The sequence below is a fragment of the Xyrauchen texanus genome, chromosome 13 (genome assembly GCF_025860055.1).
Source record: "Xyrauchen texanus isolate HMW12.3.18 chromosome 13, RBS_HiC_50CHRs, whole genome shotgun sequence".
Lineage (NCBI taxonomy): Eukaryota > Metazoa > Chordata > Actinopteri > Cypriniformes > Catostomidae > Xyrauchen > Xyrauchen texanus.
In genome coordinates this window covers 32,854,806-32,882,219 of record NC_068288.1, presented here as the reverse complement: position 1 = coordinate 32,882,219, position 27,414 = coordinate 32,854,806, and the positions used below count along the sequence as shown (strand labels likewise).

At 36.6% G+C, this 27,414-nt stretch overlaps 1 protein-coding gene across 1 annotated transcript; it reads left to right on the top strand.

Annotated features, from left to right (window-relative positions):
* Nucleotides 1-7,557: 7,557 nt before the first annotated feature.
* On the top strand, nucleotides 7,558-25,625 carry LOC127653590 (protein OS-9-like). The gene is made up of 15 exons (XM_052140313.1): nucleotides 7,558-7,758; nucleotides 8,202-8,378; nucleotides 9,972-10,035; nucleotides 10,286-10,362; nucleotides 11,891-11,989; nucleotides 12,225-12,426; nucleotides 16,552-16,713; nucleotides 16,918-17,027; nucleotides 17,185-17,227; nucleotides 17,455-17,546; nucleotides 18,476-18,700; nucleotides 18,800-19,034; nucleotides 20,114-20,320; nucleotides 22,271-22,380; nucleotides 23,381-25,625. The coding sequence occupies exons 1-15, from the start codon at nucleotides 7,609-7,611 to the stop codon at nucleotides 23,516-23,518; spliced, it is 2,091 nt and encodes a 696-aa protein (XP_051996273.1). The 5' UTR covers nucleotides 7,558-7,608; the 3' UTR covers nucleotides 23,519-25,625.
* The last annotated feature ends 1,789 nt before the right edge of the window (nucleotides 25,626-27,414 follow it).

The window sequence follows — 27,414 nt, the reverse complement described above, 5'->3', positions numbered from 1 at the left end:
CTGAAACTGTTGATCATTTGTTTTGGGAATGTCTTTTTACTCGGTCTTTCTGGAACAATATTGATGCTCTGATTGTCCAAAAGGTTTTATGTAACTTTTCTTTATCATATAGACACATTCTTTTTGGATTTTATGTTAAAGACAAGAATCTAATTAATGCATGTTTTTGTATAAACCTTCTTTTATATATTGGAAAGTTTCATATCCATAAATGTAAATATATGAAAAGTAAACCCCACTTTAGCTTTTTCAAAGAAGAATTGAAGATGTATTTAAATACAATTTCAACTTCTGTTAACAAGAAAGCAATGAAAACATCCAGAATTTGTGCCATGTTTAATATTCTCTCTTAATGTTTTTTTTTTTTTGTGCCCTCTTCTTCTTCTTCTTTTTTTTCTTTCTTCTCTTACTCTCTTTTCTTTTTAGACTATTGTCGAATATATTTAAATTTCTTTCACATTTCCTCTCTTAATGTATTCTGAACCATAATTTCTCTTTTGTTTTGAAAGATTGTTTATATTTCTTGTATGTATCGTCTTGTTCTGTTTGTTAATATTGCAATAAAAAAAAAAAAAAAAAATTAGTATTCATTTGAGTTTTGGCTGGCTACATACGCGACGCTGAGAAAGTGAAAAAGCAGACGTGGTAATTGAAATTGCTATTTAAATATGACAGGGCCAAAACTGGTAAGATATGGGAAACACAGTTGCAAACGGACTTTGCTTTTCCATTTCAAATCTGGCAGTCACTGTGCGTTCGCTTAAACGAAAATGCAAACGGTAATGCGCGATTTGCAATTGCGTTTGGATTATGTCACATTTTATGCGTCCACAAATTGAAAACGCAATTGCAAATACAATTTGCAATTCCTTTTGAATAATGTCCGGAATATCATTCCATACCCAAATGTCAAAAAAATTATGTCAACAAAATTACTTGAATAAATGAACAGCGTTAATAAAGCCCCAGTCTTACTGAATCATTAACTAAAAAAAGTTGTTTTAGGGTTTAGTTACCCTTTAAGATCGCTGTGGAAATGTGAAAATAGGAAGACAAAAGACAACGAGAGCAGGGGTGGGGCTACATAAGGTCTATATACCCAGGACACAGAGGCTGCGTGGGCAGGCAGCAGCAAAAATTGTTGGCTGAGTGCAGCAGCAGTAGCACGCATTTCATTTCATCTATCAGCATGTCTCAATCAAAACTGTACAGCCAGAAATACAGAAAAGAGTGGGAGTCTTTACATGAATTTAAAGGGTGGCTGAAACCAGTAGTTGGGGATGACTGTCGAGCATACTGTGCGTATTGCAAATCAGATATGCTTGCAAAAATGTATGACATCAAAAAACATTGTGCTACAGCAAAGCATATAAATAAATCAAAACCATATAACCCCGCAAAGCAGTCTACATTACCGCAGCTAGTTAAGAAAGTGGATAACTCCAAAAGTGCAGAAGCTACTATGGCAATGTTCATTGCAGAACACTGTTCACTGCTAGCATGCAACCATTTAGGTATGGCTTGCAATGCTGCCTTTTCAGATTCTGTTGCAGCAACAAACTTCCAAATGCACCGCACCAAGTGCACAGAAATGATTAAGGGAGTATTGGCTCCTTATTTTCTGAAAAGGATAACATCAGATGTGGGGGATGAGAGGTTCAGTCTCCTTTTGGATGAGTCCACTGATATGTCAGTGTCTCAAAATACCTGGGTGTGTTGATTCTGTATTTTACTGCTAAAAAAAGAACAATTGTGTCCACATTTCTTGGGCTGGTTGAATTGGAGGTGGGCGATGCCAGATCAATAGCAAAGGCAATAGTTGAGTTTCTTGAAAAGTGTAGCCTTAAAAAGGAGAATCTTCAGGTGATAATGCGTCTGTGATGACTGGGGTGCACAATGGCGTACACAAGATTTTAAAGGACGAATGTGCTTTGCCCAATTTGGTACTCATCCGCTGTGTGTGCCATTCTTTGGCAGCATCCAAAGAAACCATCCCTAGATGTGTTTAATACTTAATCAGGGAAACCTACAACTGGTTTTCTATTTCCCCAAAACAGCGAGAGGCATACAAAGCAGTGTATGCCACCATTAATTGTGGTCAGAAACCCCTGCAGATCACCAAAGTGTGTGCCACACGTTGGATATCGATTGAGCCTGCGGTAACTTGTATATTGGACCAGTGGGAAGAACTGAAACTCCACTTTGAGTTGACCAAGGCCAGTGAGCATTGCTATATGGCAGATGTGCTCCATGCCATGTACATGGACAAGACCAACTATGTCTACCTTACATTCTTAAAATCAATTCTGTCTGAAGTTCAAGTTGCAGTGAAGTCATTTGAGGGAGAACATACAGATCCTGTCAAGCTTTTAGACAATCTGGTACACTTCATATCATCAATTTGTAGCAGAGTAGTCAACCCAATGGCAAAAATGAATGTCCTGAAGGATGCCATTGATGGACATCTCAGTCCAGCTCCATATCTTGGGTACCTTTTCGAAAGCACAATGTCCCAACTCAGCCTTGCGCCAGAGGACGAAAAAGTAATTCGGAAACGATACATCATATGTTGTTGCTCTAAGCAAGGAGCTGCAAGGAAGGCTCCCAGACAATCTCGAAACCTTACGAAACATGGCCCTGTTCAGTGTTAAGGAAACACTAAAACACAATAAAGGCACCAATGAAATTATTAAAGTAGCTGAGCTACTGGGATACCACCCACAGTCAATTGACAAAATTGTTTCCCAATGGAGAAATATCCATTTATTGAGGTGGGAATCAACTGAAAATTCCACTGAATTTTGGAGCGAAGTGTATAACTACACAGACGCTTCAGGGTTAAAACCATTCGAAGAACTGTGCAAAGCTGCACTGGCAGCCCTCTCCTTGCCACACTCAAATGCAGAGGTTGAACGGCTGTTCAGCCAAATGAGTGTGGTCAAGTCAAAGTTAAGAAATAGACTGTCACTGCACACTCTCAACTCCATACTCCTTGTGCGGTACGGACTGAAGCTGGCTGGTGATACTTGTTACCAGCATAAACTACCTAATGAAGTTCTGCAACAGTTTGGCACCACAGCAGCATACAGCTTTAAAGCCATGCCATCCTTTTCTGCTGATACCAGCTCATTGGACAGTGAAGATGAAAATGATTTGCTTGTAAATCTATGATTCATCAAGGAATGGATTTTCCGGAACTGGGGGAATCAAGGCTGATGGTGACAGTGTAGACTGTACTGTGAATGAGAAAAGTAATTGAGGAAACCACTGCTAACCAGCCCAGCAGCACACCATTCTATGGAGAGTGTTGGGAAGAGGTGCCTAGCAATAGACAAACACATTTAAGTTAAGATGCTAGCTTCATTTGTTCAATATAGCCTAATTGTTCATTTACTGATACACCTTGTTATTATCTTGTATAGTTGTTGATCATTTTGGTAGCATATTAACTACCACAGTGCTTTAATTGTTCAGTTCACGTGTTTCACTGGTTAATAAGAAAATAGCCTACACAAAATGTAATTGTTCAAAAGTGTTTAACTGTTCAATATCAATGTTGTATTAAAAAATAAAAAAATCTGATCATGAAAAAGTGTTGTTTGAATTACTTTTACAAATGCTGTGTGTGTGTATTGCGCATAGTATGCGTGACATAAATTTAGTCATAATCCAGTGCGGTCAGGTTTTCTCAATACACGGTCATCGTCTGTGCGCATTGTCGGCGAATACGCCAGCCATTGACTCTACTAGAAGAGTATTACAAAGAGGTTGTAGTGGGAATGTGTCAACGGTGTTCGAATCCGCTACCTGTCATAAGAGTACGCTCACATAGACAACACAGTCGACCAGAACACGCAAAAACTAATACCTGGGCCTCAAATCTCAGTAACTGCCCTGTAATGGATACATAGATTAAATTAATCCTGGTTTACTGTAGTAAATAGTGAATTTGTACAATGGCATTGGCTACCGAAAACTACTCTTTTTTTTAATGATGCAGCATCCAGGCCACTAGATGTCAGTGAAAGCCAATGTAAGCCACTTCACATACTTCAAAAAATGTAGGAGTGCATCTTTATTAAATAAAATTAATGATGTAATGATTTTGAAGTAATGATTTTTTTAAATGTCCTTTACTGTGATTGCTGTCAGCTTTCAAAGAACATGCTGAGCATATATTTTCATTGTACTCACTACATGGCTACTTTTTATGCAAAAAACTAGGCATTCTGTATCCCCTCTGAAATCAGAAGTGTTCAATTCGACTGTTTTCAATTTCTGGTCCACAGTGTTTTCACTCTCATCTGTGTTTATTCTTAGCGGGTAATGTTTAAGGTATTACTTTGGAAAAATGGTCAAAAACATGTCGATACTTCACCGAGTCGAGATGACTGTTTTTTTTATACACAGTGTATACATACCTGTGTGTGTTGATGTCAGAGGTGAGTTACGTTTATAATATCATTAACTATTCTGAATTGTTATGACAGCCAACAAGTGCACCAACAAGTTGAGCATGAAATGACATTTTACGCCAAGTTCAACAAGAACAATGGTTGTTCTCTTTTGGATCGCTCGTTTTAGCGGTTTTTACTTGACGTCCATGACAGACTGAGAAGTCAAACTGTTGCGTGCTCTCACATGAGTCCAGAGTTTCTTTAGTTTGACAATTTATATTCCATCTCTACCTGTTGATTTTGTAGTTGAATACACCCTGAGCTGATTGATATTATGATAAGAAATTAAGGAGTACTGCTACACAACTGCAGCTTCAAACAAAAGGGCGCAAGGAGCTGAATCAGATCCACCCATACAGAGTAAATCCCAAAAGCCCCCCAAAAAAATGACAGAAAGCGTGGAAATTAAGGAAGCGTCCACCTCGTATCATGTTGCTTTGTTGAGGATACGAAGTCAAGTTTTCAAAGTAAAAATTGTATTTATTAACAAGAAAGAATAAGTACAAAAATCATTCAGCCAGCTGGCGATCTAGTCTGCTTCATCCGTAAGCTCCGCTCAAAAAGACCCCGTTTCTCCAGTGTTCCCTTCTTTTCTACATTTCTAACCCAGGGTGTGTTCCTTTATTCTCAGGTTTTTACTCTTTTGATTGGCTTATATTTGCCACCGGGCATCTCCAATATTCTAAGAGATGAATTCCAATCATTCTGTTGGTTTGTTTTTGCTGCAGTGGGATTACTGGTTTTGCCTCCCATTGGTTCATTCTTATCAGTTTTTTGCCTAAAGAATTTCCAATGTAGAAAACTGTTTCTAGGTTCCCCTCAACTCCTGTGTCAACAATGCAGCTGCAGTTTCCTTTTAGCATTTTTGGATTTACATATATTTTCTAGTTAGTTACACACATCATTCATCATTTGTTAACATACTTTGGTTAAGATTAGTCACACACATATATACTGATTAAGATTGCAACACACAACACTAGACATACTGGATGCAATTAAAGATCTTGGAACCAAGGTAGACGTACAGCATGAAGAAATAAGCATGCAAATGAAGCAACATGGTGCGAGGATTAACCTAGACGTCTACGGTGTGCGGTGAGGGAAGACAGACTTTTGAAATGGGATTTATTGCCAAGAATCGAACAAGCCAGGAAGGAGGGCAAAGCAGGTGGCTTTAGAGGTCCAGTTGGGTAGATCGAGGGAAACTTATTAAAACTCTTAACTTAACTCTAAGTTAAGTTTAAACTGTTCTATGGTGAGAGGTGAGGTGGAGTGAGTGATGGAGGAAACGGGACTCTGTCGGGATTTCTATACTGACTTTACACTACCGGCTGTGCTGTAATAACCTGAAACTTTATTTTCGTTAATTTTCATTCAATGTATAATTTTATCTGTTAAATTGTTCATGTTCACGTTAAAATCTGACATTCCATTTTCTTCTTTAATTTGTATGGTTTAAAGGATGCTGTTAAAGAAAGGCCTTTTTTGCAAATGTCTTTTTCTACAAGAAACGCATTCAGAGTTGGCAAATACTGCTTTTTGGAAAAAAGAGTGGGGTAATGACAGTCATGGTCTGACATGGTCAAACTGGTCTGCATGTCTCAAAGCTAACCATCCCACAGAATATATTTTAAAGGCGATTTTAACATGACACCAGATGAATATTTGGATGTTACCACCTTTGCTTTCAAAACAGCACCAATTCTCCTAGGTACACTTGAACAGAGTTTTTCTTGGTTGTTGGCAGTTTGGATGTTCCAAGCTTCTTGGAGATTTCACCACAGTTCTTCTATCTATTTAGGCTGTCTCAATTGCTTCTGTCATGCCATCTGTTACAGGGCTCCCTGTTCTTCTTTTCTGTTCTTTTCTATTTGCAAAAGGAATGTTTGGGAGTCTAAAATGTATATTTCCTATTTACACACTAATGCTGAAGATATAAATAACCATTTTAAGACACAGTTTTTGTGAAATATCTTATGTGCCTAAAACTTTTGCATAGTACTGTATATTAAAAAATGTATATCTTAATTTAAAGGAAAAAATGAGAGTGTTTAAATTTGACTCTAAACTGTTTTACTCATCCTTTTCCTTTTTGATATATATATATATGAATTAATTTAAAAATAAAATAAAAGCACACCAGAAAAAAAGGGCACTTTCTCTCGAGGAAGAAACAGGGCAGGTGCTCAAGCCCGCTTTGATGTCTATGTGTGCACGTGCCTGCTCCTCTCCCATCTGGGAGATGCTATATGAGTCTTCGCTGTCGCACCAGCAGACTTATTTCCTTCAGCTGTCAGCCTAATGAACTCTAATCTCAGGCACTAAACACTAGGACTATTATTATTATTATTATTATTTATTTTTTTTTTTTGCACATTCTCTTAAACATTTCTTTGCACATAATTTCTACCTCTTGATGCTGCTTGCACTGTTATGGTCACCGGCCATAATATATATATATATATATATATATATATATATATATATATATATATATATATATATATATATATATATATATATATATATATATATATATATATATATATATATATATATATATAGTACACTTATACATATACTTGAATCTAATCTAATATTTTGTTTTTATGTTCTCAAAAACAAGAAAGGAGTTAAATTGCACTATAGTTTTGTACATCGAATATTTAAATATTGTTCCACAGCGTGATTTTATAATATGACTTGTGCCATCCGCAAAATTTTCATCCACCACATGCAAACAGGAAGATGCAGAAATCCAAAAGAAAGTGCGCTGTGTGGCTGAGCATTTTTAAACACTTCAAAAAATAAAATAAAATAAAATAAATAAATAAATAAATAAATAAATAAATACAATTTTTTAAACACTTCACAGCGACCACTTGAGGCTGAAGCATGAGCTTATTTTGTGTCAAGCACAGTCGCATCTCGCATGTACTCGTCGGGTCCAATGGAAGTCGTTTTCGTGGCTGATGGGTGTCTTTTAGCACCCGATATCAAATGAAAACACGTTCTGAACTTGACTGACGTTTTTACTATCCAATCACATGTCAACTTTTCAAAACGTCCAATCCAGTTGCCTAGCGCACATCGACATGCACCAAATAACAAGTCGTTTGTCAACGCTAGTTTGCGATAAGAGATAACTATGGCTTCCTCCTTGATAAAGTGGTTAAGAGGATTATATATTTTTTTCTTAACATGTCTTCTGTCCGTATGGGCCTTTTTGAATTTAGAAGAATTAAATGAAATGAAATATGGAATACAGATTCTGCCCGACCCTGTTATTATGGGGCAGGTAAGATTGTTTTGGCCATAGCTGTAGCTAGCTGTTTGTTTGCTAGGTAGACAGCTGTTAGCTTCGTGTACAGCAGCTTGACTTTAAACAGAATAGACAGCTGCATATTTATGTAAACACGACAGTGTTTGCTGCTAGTTTCTGCTGGTCTTGTACAGAATTGTTAAGATAGTAATGGGGAATTAGCTCGTGTGAAACAGGTTGTTATTTTGGGTCTAATATGTGCCATAACGCAAAATGTTTCATATGATTATTACTACTATGCATCCTATGGAAGTATTAAATTGTAAAGTTTCTGGTTTGTTGAGCTCTTCTCTTCTGTCATGAGGTAACACTGTAAATCACTTGGCAGTAGACAAATCGCTCTCTTTCTCGCTCTCTGGTTCTGCTTTTCTATTTCCCTTTCTCTGTTTCGCTCATGTTCTTTCTGTTCTTATTTTTAGGTGGAAGATGTGATGTTGGTTTCTAACAAATACAAGCAGCTGTATGAGTGCCGGCTGCCTGCTCAGGCAGTACGCTTTCATCAGGACCCGGTGTCAGAGCCTGACGTGCAGGGCTACAGTGGCCCAGGAGTCCCTGAGCTCCTCAAACCCATGCAGACTGCAGCCTGCTTAATTAAGGTTGACATCTCTTCAAACATCTGTGTCAGAGTGACCTAAACACTACTGGACATGCACAACTACAGACCTAGATTTGAGTGGATGTATTGTATTGTATGAATCACAAAATTATATTTAGGAAAAGCACCTTCAAGGAATAGTTTACCACAAAATGGAAATTCTCATAATTTACTTGTTTTTCTGCTGAACACAAAGATTATTAGATGAATATCTTAGCTCTGTAGCTCCATACAATGTAAGTGAATGACGAACAAAACTTTAAAGTTCAACAAAAAAAGCAACATAAAAGTAAAAGATAAAAGACTCCAGTGGCTTAATCCATGTCTTCTGAAGTGATCCAATCATTTTTGGATGAGAACAGACCAAAAAATAACTCCTTTTTCACTATACATCTTGACATCAGCAGTGTCCTTGGTAATCATGAGTTCAAGCCCTACTCTTCCTAGCACCATCTAGCTCTCTGTGGGTGCTTTTTAATTGGAAGGCTACAGCCTGCTTAGGCTGGATATCTCGGCTGCCATGACATCAATCATCGTCAAAGGCCATCTCTGTGAATACATTTGGAAGGCAGCCTCATTTCGCAGCCTTCATTTGTCATATTTTGAAGGATCCATCAGGTATATCCTTTGTTTCCTTTGCACATGTCCCGAATTATAAAAATAATAAATGAGTCGTGTGACCGCAGAGGTGGAAAACCTTTATGACACAGCTTACTTTTTTCTCTCTCTTTAAGTTTTTATTTGCTTTTGCAGCAATGACAGTATGTAGAAAAAAAAATGTCAAGTAGTTTAGACAATACAACAAATTAGAAGATACACAGCACCAAAAAAAGAAAATTAATAAAAGGGCACTATCATGAATTTGAAAAGCTTGAAATGTTTTATAGTTTTTACTGTCTATGGTTCCATTTTTTTTATTATTTTTTTTTAAAGGATTTAAAATAAATAGTTATAATAAGATCAGTGTTGCAAAATGTATTATCTGAAAGCTTTTTTTGAGTGACTGTAGCTTTGTGAGTAACATTTTGCTAAAATAATGGAGAGATTAATTACATATTTCTCTTTTTTTTTTAATGATGTTTTTAGGTTTTCTAAACAAAGTAATATATCACATGTTCTAAGCATATGGTTTGACGTGCACTTACTCGACCGTCTTGGCATTGGTCTAGGAAGGACACAGCCTAACTAGGCCGCAGCCTTCCATTTGAGAAGCACCCTGTGTATGCGTCAAGCACTAGTAAATTTAATCGAGCTTCGAATCATGATCATGCCTAGAGACTGTAATGGCAAGATGTACAGTGAAAAAGGAGTTTCATTTTAGACTGGCATCACCCAAAGCCAATTGAATCTCTTCAGAAGACATTGATTAAACCACTGGAGTCTTATGGATTACTTTTATGTGCCTTTTGTGTGCTTTTTGGATCTTCAAATATTTGGTCACCATTCACAATTTACAAAATACAATTCACAAAATACAATTTACATTGTAAGGACCTAAAGAGCTGAAATATTGCTCTAAATTTTCTGCAAAAATTTGCAAACAATGAGTTACATGTCAAAGTGGCTTTCAACTTGTTTTGTCTTCTGTTTATAGACCAAAGACTGGTGGACATATGAGTTCTGCTACAGCCAGCACATTAGGCAATACCACTTAGAAGGTATATTAAATTATTCACGTTATGTGTCTTCAATAATATTGTCGAAATAACTGTAGTCTTACGACATCTAATAGCATTTTGTGACAGGGAATTAATATGTAGCTGGTTGTACAGCCTGTGCTCACTTGTGTAATGACTCTTTGTGTTTTTCATGGAAACGGAAGTTGAGATTCGGCAAAAGTTGCTGAGTGGTCTCTTGTGTTTAAACTATGCAAGATTTGTTAATGCAATACAATGTCTGTGCTTGCAGATTCAGAGATCAATGGAGATGTGCTCTTTTTGGGGTATTATGATTCAGAGTTTGACTGGACTAATGAAACTGCCAAGGTAAGGAATACATTAAAATGCCCTATTTGCTTGTTAAAAATTTTCCTTTTTCTCTCTCCATGTTCTTCTTCTTCCTTTCAGAAAGTGAAGAAATTAGGGATGCACCAATATAAACATTCTGCATATAATTATTTTCAATTAGCCAGTTTAAAAAGAAATAAAAAATTGTGTGTGTGTGTGTGTGTATATATACACACACACCGATCAGCCACAACATTAAAACCACCTGCCTATTATTGTGTAGGGCCACCTTGTGCTGCCAAAACAGCGCCAACCCACATGAGATGCTATTCTTCTCACCCCAATTGTACAGATCTGAGTTACCATAGACTTTGTCAGTTTGAACCAGTCTGGCCATTCTCTGTTGACCTCTCTCTTCAACAAGCTATTTTTGTCCACAAAACTGCCGCTCACTGGATGTTTTTTTGTTTTTGTCACCATTCTGAGTAAATTCTAGAGACTGTTGTGATCAGCAGTTACAGAAATACCAGCCTGTCTGGCACCAACAATCATGCCACGGTCGAAATCACTGAGATCACATTTATTTCCTATTCTGATGGTTGATGTGAACATTAACTGAAGCTCCTGACCCGTATCTGCATGATTTTATGCACTGTACTGCTGCCACATAATTGGCTGATTAGATAATCGCTTGGATGATTGTTTTTGCCAGACAGGCTGGTTTAAGTATTTCTGCTGCAGTTCTGTGGATGGAAATCCCTTGTTGATGAGAGAGGTCAACAGAGAATGGCCAGACTGTATAATTGTGGTGAGAAGAATATCTTCTGAGATGCAGGTTGGTGCTGTTTTGGTGGCACGAGGGGGACCTACACAATATTAGGCAGGTGGTTTCAATGTTGTGGCTGATCGGTGTATATTATATACCTTGGTGGCCAAAAGTTTTTAATAATGTACAGATATTTTTGGGTACTTTTATTCACCAAAGTTGCATTCAGCTGATCACACTGTATAGTCAGGACATTAAAAACACCAAAAAATTACTATTACAATTTGAAAAAAATCAGAACTTTAAACTACTTCAAAGAGTTCTCATCAAAAAATCCTCCACATGCAGCAATGACAGCTTTGCAGATCCTTGGCATTCTAGCTGTCAGTTTTTCCTGAAACTCGGGTGACATTTCACCCCACACTTCCTGTAGCACTTGCCATAGATGTGGCTGTCTTGTCGGGCACTTCTCACACACCTTACTGTCTAGCTGATCCTACAAATCTCAATGGGTTTAAGATAACACTCTTTTCCAATTATCTGTTGCTCAAGTACTTTATTCCTCTTATCCTCTTGTTTAGTTGTACATCTGGCCTTCCACATCTCTTTCTGTCCTTGTTAGAACCAGTTGTCCTTTGTCTTTGAAGACTGTAGTGTACACCTTTGTATAAAATCTTCAGGTTTTTTTTTTTAACCAACACAAATATGGTCAACAATATATTATGCCTCTCGTAAGAAACAGATTGATTTTTGTTTAAGGTTTGTTAAAACTGAAAATGTGTCCTCTTGTCCTCTATTTAGGCTTCTAAGCAGCATAAGCTGAAGAGGTATCACAGTCAGTCATATGTCAATGGCTCAAAATGTGACCTGAACGGCAGCCCCAGAGAGACAGAAGTCAGAGTAAGAGCGCATACATTCACAACAACATTAACCTGCTTTTTTTCAGAGCCATGGAGAAAAGGTAAAAAGAAATCAATCTGAAGACAAGTCGAAACCATCACTAATAACTTGAGAATGGCAAAAAGTCCTTTTAGGAGTGAGCTGTTATCATCATGTGCTGCTGTTTTATGGGGCTACATCCAGTGCCAGTGATAATCTAAGTAGTCATTGCTTTTTTTTTTGTCTTTTTTTACAGTTTGTGTGCGAGGAGGGCTCAAGTGACTTCATTGCACGGGTGGATGAACCTCAGTCCTGTCGCTACGTCCTGACAGTGCACACCTCTCGTACATGCCAGCATCCGCTTCTGCGCCAACCTTCCAATGCCAAGCCACAAGGCATTGTGTGCCAACCTGCTCTCAGTGCCCAGCAGTACATGGACTACGTCAAGGCTCAAGTCTGTAAGTTGGAGAGGTCTTAATTTACAGAGGAAAGAAAGTTAGAACAATGTTTTCATGTAAAGGAAACATTATAATTGAGAAGATAGGATTATGTATTGAGTGATCAACTGTGGCCCAGTCTGCCATAACTTTTATTTTTTCAGTTGACTGGTGGTATGTCCACTTTATAGTACTGTGCATTACTCCAGTTGTCTTAAGCCACATCCACACAAATATGTTTTCATTTGAAAGTGCATTAATTTTGCTACGTTACATGTCACATCCACACTAGAACGCTGTCTTGAAAATGCTCTCCATTACTGCATACATAAAGGGATAGTTCACCCCAAAAGGAAAGTTCTCTCATCATTTACTCACCCTCATGCCATCCCAGATGTGCATGACTTACTTTCTTCTGCAGAACACAAATTAAGATTTTTAAGAGAATATGAAAAAAAGTATTTAAATATTTTTAGCTATGTTTGTACTCACAATGCAAGTGAATGGTGACCAGACCTTTAAAGGCCTATAATGCAGAATAAAAGTAATCCATGTGTCTCCAGTGTTTAAATCAAAGTCTTTTGAAGCAATATGATGGGTGTAAAAAGGACTTTAATATTGATTTAGAAGACATGGATTTAATTACTGGAGTCGTATTGATTACTTTAATACCTATGTAATTTTTAGGCCTTCTGATTTCTGGTCACCATTCACTTGCATTGTAAGGATCAACAGAGCTTAGATATTCTTCTAAAAATCTTCATTTGTGTTCTACACAAGTCATACACCTCTGGAATGGCATGAGGGTGAATAAATGATAAGAGAATTACAATTTTTGGGTTAAATATCCCTTTAAGAAAACGAGTGGTGGATGTGGCATTAGACTTTGGTTACACTTAAAATGTAAGTTTTAGGAGATCATAAAGGGATAGTTCTCCCAAAACTTTTAAATCATCATTTACGCATGTACCCTCATGTTTTTCCAAACCTACAGTTGACGACATGGTCAAATACATTTAAATTTAGGTTTTCACAATTCCTGACATTTAATCGTAGAAAATATTCCCTGTCTAAGGTCAGTTTGGATCACTACTTTATTTTAAGAATGTGAAACATCAGAATAATAGTGGAGAGAATTATTTTGTTGCATTGCCTTTAAACTGTTTAACTTGGGTCAAACGTTTTGGGTAGCCTTCCACAGGCTTCTCACAATAAGTTGCTGTAATTTTTGCCCATTCCTCCAGACAGAACTGACGTGACGGAGTCAGGTTTGTAGGCCTCCTTGCTTGCACTCGCTTTTTCAGTTCTACCCACACATTTTCTTACGGATTGAGGTCAGGTCTTTGTGATGGCCACTCCAAAACCTTGACTTTGTTGTCCTTAAGCCATTTTGCCTCAACCTTCGAGGTATGCTTGGGGTCATTGTCCATTTGGAAGACCCTTTCACAACCAAGCTTTAACTTCCTGGCTGATGTCTTGAGATGTTGCTTCAATATATCTACACAATTGTCCTTCCTCATGATGCCATCTATTTTATGAAGTGCACCAGTCCCTCCTGCAGCAAAGCACCCCCACAACATGATGCAGCCACCCCCATGCTTTGCAGTTGGGATGGTGTTCTTCAGCTGGCAAGCCTCACCCTTTTTCTCCAAACATATTGATGGTCATTGTGGCCTAACAGTTCAATTTTTGTTTAATTAGACCAGAGGACATTTCTCCAAAAAGTAAGATCTTTGTCCGCATGTGCACTTGCAAACTGTAGTCTAGCATTTTTATGGCAGTTTTGGAGCAGTGGCTTCATCCTTGCTGAGCAGCCTTTCAGCTTATGTTGATATAGGTCTCATTTAACTGTGGATATAGATACTTGTATACCTGTTTCCTCCAGCTTATTCACAAGGTCCTTTGCTGTTGTTCTGGGATTGATTTGCACTTTTCGCACCAAAATATGTTAATCTGTAGGAGACAGAAAGTGTCTCCTTTCTGAGCGGTATGATGGCTACGTGGTCCCATGGTGTTTATACTTGCATACTACTGTTTGTACAGATGAACGTGGTACATTCACTTGTCTGGATATTGCTCCCAAGGATGAACCAGACATGTGGAGGTCCACAATTAATTTTCTGAGGTCTTGGCTGATTTCTTTTGATTTTCTATTGATGTCAAACAGAGAGGCACTGAGTATAAATGTAGGCCTTAAAATACATCCACAGGTACACCTCCAATTCAGTACACCTCCTATCAGAAGCTAATTGTCTAAAGGCTTGACATCATTTTCTGGATTTTCAAAGCTGCTTAAAGTCACAGTTAACTTGGTGAATGGAAACTTCTGACCCACTGGAATTGTTATATAGTCAATTCACAAGGTAGATATTGTAAAAGACTTACCAAAACTATAGCTTACAGTTAGATTAAATCTGTGCAGTGGTTAAAAAAATGAGTTTAAGGACTTCAACTGGTTAGACAGAATGACAGCCTCAGTCAGTCTCCGTAACTAAGACTAACATACTGCCCAACGCTTTATTTTTGTGTGTTCTGTGGAAGAAAATGGTTCTCAGACTGTAGTAATCTTATTTTGACAACATGATTTCTGTCTTTTGCCTGCTCAGTCATTACTCTATTCATGAAAAATGTCTTAGCTGCACAAGTGATGTCATCTCAAAGGACATTACTTGCGCAGCTGTCTCCATTGTGGAGTATGTGAGTGGAGTGGAGCCCAACAATTTCCCATTCTCTTCTCAAAGCATTCTTTAATCACTCCGCTTCAGCTTCACTTTGGGTTGTCAATTTCCTGCTTCTCACTTACTCCACGCTCCTGGATTAGAGACACCCCCCGCTCCGTGTTCGCTCCATGGCTAAAATAGGACCTAACTACCTCTTCATTGTAAAATTATTTTAGTATTCTTCTAAATATCACAACCCTCCATGCAGATGATGTATTAAATGAAAATTAATACACAATACTAGGAGAAAAGCTGCAATGTGCTTTATTGGAACACTAACATTAGCCCAAGACTAAATTAAATATTTTGTATCGCTTACTTTTTAAACATGTCTGCAACATTCTCTGGATTTAATACATAAAATAAATTACCAAAAAAAAAAAAACATTATTAGGCCTATGTAATATTTCCTAATTATTGCCTATTATTTTCTCTGATTGCACTTCTTTTAATTAACCTTGCCCTATAATTCTGTGAATTCTCAGAATGTTCTACACTTTTTGTTTTTTAATCAAAACTAGATAAGACTATCAAAACTATATGTAATGCAGAGTTCACTTTTAGAAATACTAGCTTTTGAATTTTTTAAAGATTTTAAATGTACCTCTGTCTGTTCGCATTTGCTGAGCTTCTTCATCTGAAAATGTATAATGCATAAATTAGCCCACAGCACTAAAATAAATTTCGATGGCAACTGATCAAAGTCAAACTTCGCAATATTAACATCTTGATTAGTTCAGTTGGTGTTTTAGGTCATTAAAAGTTCAGTTCTATTTAATGCGGGACATAATAGCATACAGTTAAGATTTCAATGCATTAGATTAAAATTATTATTCAAACTGTATAATGGGGAGAGAGAGATAAATATGAATTACTGACCTTTAGATTTTCTCTCCATATGTGAACGGATTATCATCAAGTTTTCTGGACACGTCTTTTAGGATTTCACAACGAACCTTTGATCTTGGCAATCACCTCCCCACTCCTGTTCTCCTTCGCTGTCCCATCATAAATTTTAAATATATGCCAGCTGATGTAGGAATAGTGACGAGACACCAGCATGTAGTTAACTCAATCTTTACCACAAGCTTACCTTAATAATATGGAGTGTGAACAGAATACAGAGAGTGAAAGTAACCATTGCGTGGGAGGTCGAATATTTAAAAAAAAATGTTTTATCACAATCTTTATGGTCAGAAAATCCTTCATGCCAATAGTGTTTAACAATGCTTAACACATGGTGAATTATTGCACTAAGTGCCGTTAACAGGTGTTGTGCCCGTGATGGAGCATTAGTGGAGCGCTCTTGGAGCGAGAGAAAACAACGACACTCCGTTTCCTCTCCTCAGCCTACATTTAACCATACACTGTCCTCTAATTTGTGTATTATTTTTAGCACATCTGTCTCTGTATCTATCTCTCTCAGCTGACACTAAACGTAAAGTTGAACAGATCTCAGAGGAGCTCAGGAATCTGGATGAAATTCTGTCAAAAGATGACAAGAACAAGGGATTGCAAGATGACAAAACAGAAGAGGACTCTGCAGTACATTCAGATGAGACAACACTTCCAGAATCAGAGACCAAAGGTTAGTACCCAGGCAGTGATATAATTATTTGAGTTTATTATTATTTCTTTATTTAGTTAATTATTATTATTATTTATAATTTTTTGCTCAGTTTCTTGTCTATATATACTATAATTATTATTTTTGTATCTTTCTCATAGTCAGTCTAGTAGCATTGTCCTCTCTGCCCCATCAAACAGTATAAACATCTTTGTGTGTTAATAGAGGCTGAGGCAGCTGAGGGGGACCCTGTGAGTGAAGAGGCAGAGGACAAGGGCTTCTGGGAGGGAGTTACCAAACCTACCAGCACAGAGTCAAGCACACCCAAATCAGAGGTATAGTTTTATCTAAAGCACCTGCTCACTGCTTTCTCTATCCTGATGTAAACCACATATACTTACTAAAGCCTTAACAGCTTTGTTAAGATGCCACTGTAACTATGTAAACTGTCAACTGATGAAGGAGCACTAATGATGACCAACTGTTTTACAGAGCTCTCAGGAGCCTCAGGACAGTCAGTTGCATGAGAGTGACAGTAAGACAATTTATTTAAATCTTTACATGTTCCTCCCCTAAATAATAATACTAATAATAAAGAATAAAGGTGAAGTGTGTTTTTTTTCTGTGCAACTGGTTTCACCAAACACTTAATTGAAAACTGTACTGTAATTTCACTTTGAACTACACACTTGAAACTGAAGTATCAAGGACCTTCCTCTCTTTTTCATATTCTTTTGTGCCCATGTTTCTCCTTTTCTTCAGTATTTGGGGAAGAAAAGTTTAATTTTAAAATCATCACTGACCCTGCAGAATTGATGAAGTTTGTACAACACCTTAAAGAGAGCAATCAAAAGGTGAGGATTGCAGGTACTTGCTTATTAAAAACACACTATGTCTCCTATTGCAGACCATCACACTCCTCTTTAATTGATTTGTCATCCCAGGTTGCATGTTTGTGCAGTGGCATGTCATGCTACAGTACAAGTACTGTCTCTTTCTAGATGCACATCAGTGTATTTTTGTAATGCAAAAAATAACCACCTCTTCATATTAAAGAGACATTTATATTGTAGTGCTACACCAATAAACCGTATCAGCCATAATCATTCAACATGTGGCCATTTTGAAATTATCTGTCGATAAGCGTGCCTGGTTGGCCGATATATTGAAATTTTTTTTTTTGTATTCTTTTTTTATTTGTGGCCTTCTCAATGGATAATGTCTGTTTTAAAATATTTTGATCATTTTGAGTCAGTATTCTGTACAATAACAGTTTCATGTAAAGGGGTTGTACATCACGTTTTATTTGTGGTACACATGTCGGCACACATGAAGGAGCTAATGCATTGAAATCTGATTTATCAACTGGCAATAAACACCAACAGATGAAGAATCAGAATGAATTGAAAGAAAACAACTTGCTACATATTTAATTGTTTATGTATTTGGAAAGCTGCAAGTTTTTAGTCTAAAAAATGCAAACATTCACACTTTTACTATGTGTGTGAGACATATAATTAGTTTCTATTCTAAAGTTATATTTCCTCTACCACATTGAAAAAAAACTATATTGATTTGCACCTTTAGCATTCTTTAACCACAGCTCTTACATTTGCATATTTCCCCTTTTGCACCAAATAACCTTTTAAAATTGAGTATTGCATTTCAGCCATCATGTATATTTTTGTGTTGTATTTATACCAGTCATCAGCCACCCTGCTCTCTTGATATTGCAATTGAAAATTAAACCACTTATCGGTCAACCACTAATTTCTGTGTTCAGAACATGAAAGCAGAGCTGGATAAAGAGAGCCAGCAATCATCTCAGAAGAGAGTGGAGGAGAAAAAGGAGGGGAGGGAAGTGGAGGTTGAGATAGAGGAAGGGGATGAGGATGAGAGATTACTGCAAGAATTTGAAGATGAGATGGAAGATCTGTCTGTACCCTCGTCCAAGATAGAAGAGATAAAAGAAGAGATGCAGAAAGAGTTTGACAACATCATAGAGGAAGTATGAGCTCCAGTATTATAACATGTAGAAATCAGGCAATAGATTCGGAAGTAAATTTGTTTTTACGTATGTAAATTCTGTCTTGTTTTTGTTTCCCAGGCTCAGCAAGAGTTAGAGAACGAAGGTCTTAAGGGAGAGTTTGATCGCTCTCAGGCAACGCAAACTTTAGAGAACACACTTGGGAAACTTCTGGATCGTCTTGAAGACAAGACCGGACACGAAAGTGAACCAGAAACAGAAGAAAATATAGAAATGCATAAAGATACACACTCTCCACATAAGAAAGAGGGAGGCCCTTCCCCTGGCAGCCCAGACCTGGTTCCCAAAACACCAGGTAAATATGGAGAATGGATGCTGTGTGAACAGGTGCAAGATGTGAGTGCATGAATGAACAGATGGAAGAATGGATGGTTCATTAAATTGCTTGTAACTTTCATGTACTATACACTGATAAGCCACAACATTAAAACCACCTGCCTAATATTGTTTAGGTCCCCCCCTCGTGCCACCAAATGAGCACCAACCCTCATCTCAGAATAGGAGCTTCAGTTAATGTTCACATCAACCATCAGAATGGGGAAAATGTTTATCTCAGTGATTTGGACCATAGCATTATTGTTGGTGCCAGATGGGCTGGTTTGAGTATTTTTGTAACTGCTGATCTCCTGGAATTTTCATGCACAACAGTCTCTAGAATTTACTCTGAATGGTGCCAAAAACAAAAAAAACATCCAGTGAGTGGCAGTTCTGTGGATGGAAACGACTTGTTGATGAGAGAGGCCAACAGAGAATGGCCAGAAGTCTACGGTACCTCAGATAACCGCCCTGTATAATTGTGGTGACAAAAATATCTTCTCCGAATGCTATTCTGAGATGCGGGTTGGCGCAGTTTTGGCTGCATGAGTGAGACCTACACAGTATTAGGCAAGAGATTTTAATGTTGTGGCTGATTGGTGTATGTATTAGACTTACTTTATAAATGCATTGTACAAAAAACTAAATAAAATATTTTGGCCGCTTGAGCCACATTTAAAATGTGTATGTGTCATTGCATTTGATAATTTTATATACTTTCAAATATTATGCCTGAAAAGTGTGTTTGTGCTGTCGTTCTTTAAAACAAATGCAACTTGGTTTAATATTTTGTTATCTAATGCAATTGCAGTGATACATCTATAAGTGTAGCCTAAGTGTCTAAATTATATTTGGGGGCCAATGGAGAGTTTAGTTTCATGATAAAATCATTCACCACTAAAACTAATACTACACACTGTCATGCTGTTGTGCACCTGACTGGGCTGAGCCATTGATATTGCTAGAGAGACTACAATACATACAATTGGACAATGGGGAGGGCAAATTTTCCGCTGTATCTGCGGTAACCCCCCTTCCCTCTGTCTCTCATTACCCAAGCCCAAGCGGGCAGCAGTGGCGAACAGGTAAAAGTCAGGGTGACTAAGTATAAGGTGGGCGGAGGTGTGGCTGCAGGAGCTGTTACCGGGGGCAACGATGATGAGGGGGGTGTGAAGGTGAAGGAACTGGGCGAGGGCGACCCCCAGTGGCAACAGATTCATGAAGTGGTCAAAGAACAGCTAGAGAGAGCCGGCATCAAGGCCGAAGGTAGGCCAGAACACACACACCAACACTAAGTATTCCTATCTCCTGTGTGTGTCTTAATGAGTTGAGCAAAGACCTAATCTTGCATTCTGAAATCTTTAAATATTCTTCTGCCGGGGCTCTGTCTGAGTAACTTGTGGTTACGTATCTCTAAATTAAAATAAATTGTCATTTCTGCTATTCCTCTCTTTCTGACTATTCCAGTCTTGTGGCCTTCAAGATTGGGGCACTTTCAAACTGAAAGGTGCTCCCAAAAATGAAAATTCTGTCATCATTTCTCATGATTAAAAAGATGCAATGAAAGTGAAAGGTGACTGAGGCTACCACTGTGTTTCCTGAAATAAAGTTTGGAACAATATCTCATGTTGTTCCAAACTTTATTTCAGGAAACACAGTGGTAGCCTCAGTCACCTTCCACTTTCATTGCATCTTTTTAATCATACAATGAAAGCGAATGGTGCCTAAAGGTGGGTGCACACACTGTACGATTTTGGTCACAATTCTGCCATCTGAGACACATTTGTTGCAAAATCAGCAATCTTACAACGTTCAGTTTGACATGTTCACCGACGGACAATTAAATAGCCTTTGCGACGATCTTCAGCCTCTGAAATTTGGGCAGTGTCTGAAATTTTGCATCGTAGCCATAAAGTGTGACTGCTATTACGACAACCAGATGAGATATTCCACTCCTCTCTTGCACCCTAATTCACTTGGAATGAGGCCTGTTCTGTGTTTGCACCACCATAGCAACATTTGTGCCCAGGTATCACTCTACTCAAGCACTTTCAATGTTTTTTCTTTTCATTTTACATAAAAAGTTTTAATAAAACAATAAGCAGAAAATACTTCGAGAAATGTGTAACATGTCAGCAATATGAAAGCATTATTCTCTGAATTAAATACATAGCTTACAAAACGATAATAAATTAATGATTGCATTTTCTCGTTTTTTTTTCTTCACATTTATCATGCATTTTCTTTACGTTATTTTAATTACAATTTTACTTTTAATAATTTTACTTTAAATGTCTGTTTTAATTCAAATCAGCAAATACTGTTGGAAACAATTATAGAAATCTGTCTTGTTTGTGCATCATCCATAGGGAATTTGCAAGCATGATATTTATCAGCCTTTTTCAAAATTTTGCGTGGCCGATTAGGTTACTAATCTAAAAGAGGAGAAAGACGTATTATAACCCATCTTTCTCGTTGTATATCGTGCAGTCTGACAAGCAACAATTGTAAAGGACTATTATAAATTGTACAGTGTGCACCCGCCTTAAGGCTGTCACTCTGCCTAAAATCCCTTTGTGTTTCATGGAAGAAAAAAGTAGTATGGGTTGGATCAATGGGAAAGTGAGTAAATATTGACAGGATTTTCTTTTCTTTTTTTCTTTTTTTGGGGTGAACAATTCACTACCAAAAAGTAGTTTTATGAACGTGCTTGGAAATCTTAGACTTCTCCTCCCAGTTGCTAAGAATTTTTGTTTTTCCCTTTGTTGCTTGCTTTTGCACAGCTGTAGAGAAATTTGAGGTTGCCTTTGTCGGTCTTTGAAATGGCATTGAATGGAAGTTTTCACACTATTGAATTAAATAGTGTGATTTGAAGAGATTTAGAGTACACCCATTTTGTCAGTAGAAGGTGGTGGCTGTTGCTCCAGTTTTTCTGGTTTTAGAGTGGAAATTATGTTTATGTTGATTGGATGTGGAGACTTACGAGGATGACAGCAATTCACTTGTCCTCACTTCACACAGCCTTCATTGCCGTCTCTGCATGCGACAATTCTATCACTACTTACTACTTCAAACAACTGTGTGAGTGTGTGTGGGTGTGAGTTAAATAAAAATTAAACATTTGTTTCTGTACTTCTGTAGGTAAAACAATGTCAATGTAGTTGTTTATATTAATTTGTGCAGATGATGACTAACGATTTTGGGTCTGTTTTTCAGGAAAGATTGAGGTGAAGATTTTAACCCATAGAACAACAGATGAAGCAGGAGACCAGTGGCTTTCTGAGGAGGATACAAAATCATTTAGAGAGCTTCTCATCAACCTTTTGGTATTTAAATATGTGCACACACTAGACAAGAGATTGATTGTAATCTGTAACCTTTGTTTTATATATATATATATATATATATATATATATATAAATATAAAACTTGTTTGTCTGGTGTAGCTGCCCAGCAATGTCACTAAGTAATAAGGGCAACTATCAGACAACCCTTTTTTTCTTAAGCCTTTTGACTTCAGATCACAAGGAACAAGTTGATAACTGAAACATCATACACTGATTGGATTGAAGTTGAGCCAGCTGTCTTATCAAAACTCATATTCGTATTTTATTATTTTTTCAATACATTTTATTAACAGTAACTGAAATAGACCCATACTCTGTAATCTGAAATCAAAAAAACAAATAGATCAAAATAAAGATCCATAAATGTAAAGTATATCATACAATTATCCAAAAAACTAAAATGGTACAATTCTTGTGTGCATATATACTATGTTTGTACAAACAATACACACACACATATGCTTATACATATCAATTCATAAACACATTTCACAAAAACATTTGTCATAAGATGATTATTTATATCTTCAGCTTTAGTGTGTCAATTGGAAAAATAAATTTTAGACTCCCAAACATTACTTTTGCAAATAGAAAAAGTGCCCCCCACTAAATATTGAGTCAGTCTGGGATTACATGAAGAGACAGCCTAAATAGATTGAAGAACTGCGGTGAATTATCTTATCCTATAAGTTTTATATTCCATACCAAATATTTAATATAATTCATGTTTGATAAAAACTTCTGATCCAGAACTAATGTCAGGTCCATTTCACCCTCGGCATTTAACACTCCATCAACACTAATAATTGATTCAATACTTACAGGGATGTGATGTCATGTAGATTCTCATCTTACCAAGCTTTTTAAAAACATGCTGCATTATTGGTTATCATGGATATAGCCTTTCATTTTTTTACTGGATTTAACACTGATTCAGCAGGTAAATGACATGTTCTTTTTGTTCCCTTTTTGTGTGTAGACGGGAGGCACAGAGGAGGTATATAAAGAGCAGAAGAGACAGCAAGAGTTGGAGAATAACTACAGATTTGTGTGGGGAGAGAAACAGGATGACAACCAATCCACAGGAAACCGTGATTCCGATGATGCAGACTTTTGAGCCCTCTCTTGCTCTTAACTTGGGGCAAGTTTTTAACTCTGAGCTAAGAGGAGACATGCCATTGATTGTATTATTTAGTCATTGCCATTTTGGGTCATGTGGCATCCCCACCAAATGGCTTTCTTGGATCGTTTCAGTCATGAGAACCTCTGAGATGTTCAGCCCACTGCCACAAACTCTGATTATCCTTTGAGCATCTGAGTTGTTTATGCCCTTCCTGTTTCAGTCTTGTTGTTTTTTCCCTTAACAAATATAAAAATCACTCGCATTTGGTGTCGATATTTCACATCCATGTTACAGTGATGTTGGGGAACCTGCTGATATTCCCTAAATGTCAGTTTTGTTTTTTTTTTTTCAAACTTGTGAAATTCAACAATGCTCTTTATGTCTATGTGTGACCGGTTATGAAACAGACTTACGGTACCTCCTTTCACATGCACACTAACTGGTGTACTAAGTTTGTTGTTCAAAGTCAGTTTGGATCATCATGTTTTCATTACAATAACAAAAATAGTCATGTTCTGTTTGATTTTTGGTAGCTCTTGAATGTCAAGAAAATCCAGATACAAGAAATGCATTTTTTGATTAATGACAAGAAGGGGTCATGGCAGGCACAGTGTGATAGTGTTGATGCGGTCATCCTAATGTAAATTGAAGCAATGATAGGTAACCAATGTTTTGTCACCATTTTCTTTCGGCATTTAGTTATTTTGGATTTCTAATATGCTTTTTGTTCTGTGCATTTTTTTTTGTTTAGCTTAACATTTTGGCCAATGTTGAGGCTCATATCTGTTGTAAACACATACAATTAGATTATCATACAGCTACTCTGCCAAGCCCTGGACTGTAAGCATTTTGAATTCACCATAATGCATATATTTAATGTTTAGACAAGGCTTTAAATTATTTAACTCTGATCACATCAATGTGAGAGAGAGCAGGCTATTCTTTTACCTTGTACCAAAACTGTTGCCAACAATTAGAAATCCACTACATTTAGACACATTTAGCCTCTTGGTCTCAAGAGAAAAGGGCTCTCTTTGTTGTAAATTTTCTGAATGGTTATACTTTGGTAGAATGTAAATAATGTTGGGGTAGTGTCTGAATTGTTGATCATTTAAAGCATAGGCTACTTTGAGTTTTTAACGTAAGCACACTTGTTCTCGGAGTGAAAGAATGGGAGTGGTAAATCTGCTGTAAGCAAATAATTTTTTTCTGTTTAATACCATGCATAAAATGTTCCTATCACCTTACAAGTATTGCCAAAATTGGGGTAATAATTGAGAAATAAACAAATCTGAAGGCAGCTCTCAATTGCAGGCCTTTAGAATTTGAAATGCCACTACGCATTTGTCCAATGAATACGGTGACATCTTTGATTTTATGACAATGAGGCTGTGAGGGACTATATAAAGCTAGATAACATCTGATTTTCCACAACTCATGTCTGTAGTTTTATTTTGGGGTTTTTGTCTACTGAATGTTCTTGAAAATATTTTTTTTCTGTAGTACAGCCCATTGAAGAGACTGCCTCTGTACATCCTCGTTGTCATTCCTGTCAAAAATCAAAGATGGCGCTGCTGTGAATAAGGTCAACTGTAGCTACCGGCCCTGAAATTGCTCACAGCAGTTTAAGTGTTGAAACATCGAATTCCACGATATTGCACATTTGTACATTTTTGTACTACTGGAAAGGCATTTCATCTCAGCACCCTCCTGAAAATGCATTCATTTAGAAATGCTGATTGAATAATGTGAACCAATAAATGTACAGATGATACGCTTTGATATGGTCCACAATTAATACAGCAAATCATTAACTCATTGAACGAAATGTTCAGAAACTACGTATCTGCCTCTTACCTACTTTTTTTTTTTTTTTTAAGTTTTCTGGAACAGATTTGCATATTAGACTGTCATTGTAAATCCGTGCTATGTTGTATAAGTAAACATGAACGACTCTGAATACGTCGCACTAAAGTTAACTTGGCATGATTCCTCTCGCATGGCTTTGACGTAACGTAACTACAGAAGATAAATGTGGTCCAATCTTAACACGCGACAGTTACTCAAACCAAGAGTGACAGGTGATCCATCCAATCACATGCGCTTCCGTATGTCTTTTTTTATTTTTTATTTATGCATACAAACAATACAAAGATAACAATCATAATATACACTTCTGTAACAAAATTGTAAATAAAACTGTACAAATATAACAACAATATGTACAGTATCATCTAAAAGAAGAAAATAACAACAAATGAAAAATAGAAGATACAAAAACAACAACAACAAAAACAAAAAAAGTCAAGAGGGTGAGATATGTTATACATCACTTAGAGCAGGCCTAAATAAATTAAGGTCATTACAAATTAAAAATGTTTTTAACGCATTCTTATTTACTGAGGACGAGATGGTGTTAAGGTACATTTTAAACTCTTTAAAAAAAACAAAGATTGGTTTGTTGTTGGTGAACTTACATTTATGGATATAAAGTTTGACAATAAAAAATTAAATTAGTTACAAAGCAGGTTTTTTTTTTTAATGGGATCAGAATCAAAGTATCCAAAAATAATGTATTTAAAAGTTACTGATATATCTTGCTGAGTATTGTCTTTAATAAAAGTTTCAATATTCTCCCATAGTCGTTTAGTATAGAAACAGGACCAAAATAAATGATAAACAGTTTCAGTGTGAACTTGGCAAAATTAGCATCTTGTGTCAATATTACTTTTATATTTAATCATAAAATATTTAGCAGGGTAAAATTTATTTATTATTTTGAAGGATACTTCTTTTACTTTATTCGTTAAAAAATATTTTTGTGGTAAGGACCAAATCTTTTCCCAATTTAAATTTTTAAATAAATTATTCCAGTAAGAGGTTGCAGGAGAGATAGAAACTATATCCATAAGAAAAAGGGATCTAACTTTATTATATCTATCTTTTTTTCCTGAAAAACATATTTTACCTATAGGAGTTTTAGTTGGCTCAGGAAAAGTATTAATTATTGTAGGAGAGTAAAAGCAGTTTTTAAAGAGGATACATGTTCCTGTTGGTATAGCTTCCGTATGTCTTAATCAGACCAATATAAAGGAGAGTTGCGACAACGGAAGTTCTAAATGCTTGATTGTCACATGATTCACGTAGACTTCAGATAGTTCCAGGAAGTGCTTTGGCGGGCATTTCAAACTGTTAAGAGTAGAGTGACAGAACTGCGATTTCTGGTAATTAGTAGTCAATAAATGCATTTATTTTATATATTTATGTAACACACCGACATATGTATGTAGCATGAGTATGTTGTTACAGCGATGTTGTTTTTTAAAGATCAAATCAGCTAATATTTGAGGATTAGTGTTCGCTTACTGTTATTTGCCTCAACTTATTTCAGGCTAGGGTTTCTCTTCTGTTGCCTTTTTATGTTACCTCATGTTCATTGTTTTCACTAATCTCATGGTAACTAATGTCATATTTAGGACTTTTCAGATAGTAAAGAGACAGGCTGGTGACAGGTGATTTCCAGCTCGCACCGCACAATGGGTCAATGAAATATTAACTATTAGCAGCAGTTACGTAAATGTTAAATTTAGTGAAATGAAGCTTATTGTTTACAATTCTTACAATTCTATATATAGTAATATAATTATTTATGTATTATAAATATTATATATCTAATGTATAATTCTTACAATACTTATTCATATACACAATATATTCAGCTTTAAAACAACTTAAGCATACTCGTATATAAACTGCCGTTCAAAAGTAATGAGGCTGAAAATTCAGCTTGGCATCACAGGAGTAAATTACATTTTACAATACATTAAAATAGAAAACGGTTATTTTAAATTGTAATAATATATTACTGATATTACTTTTTTGTATTTTTA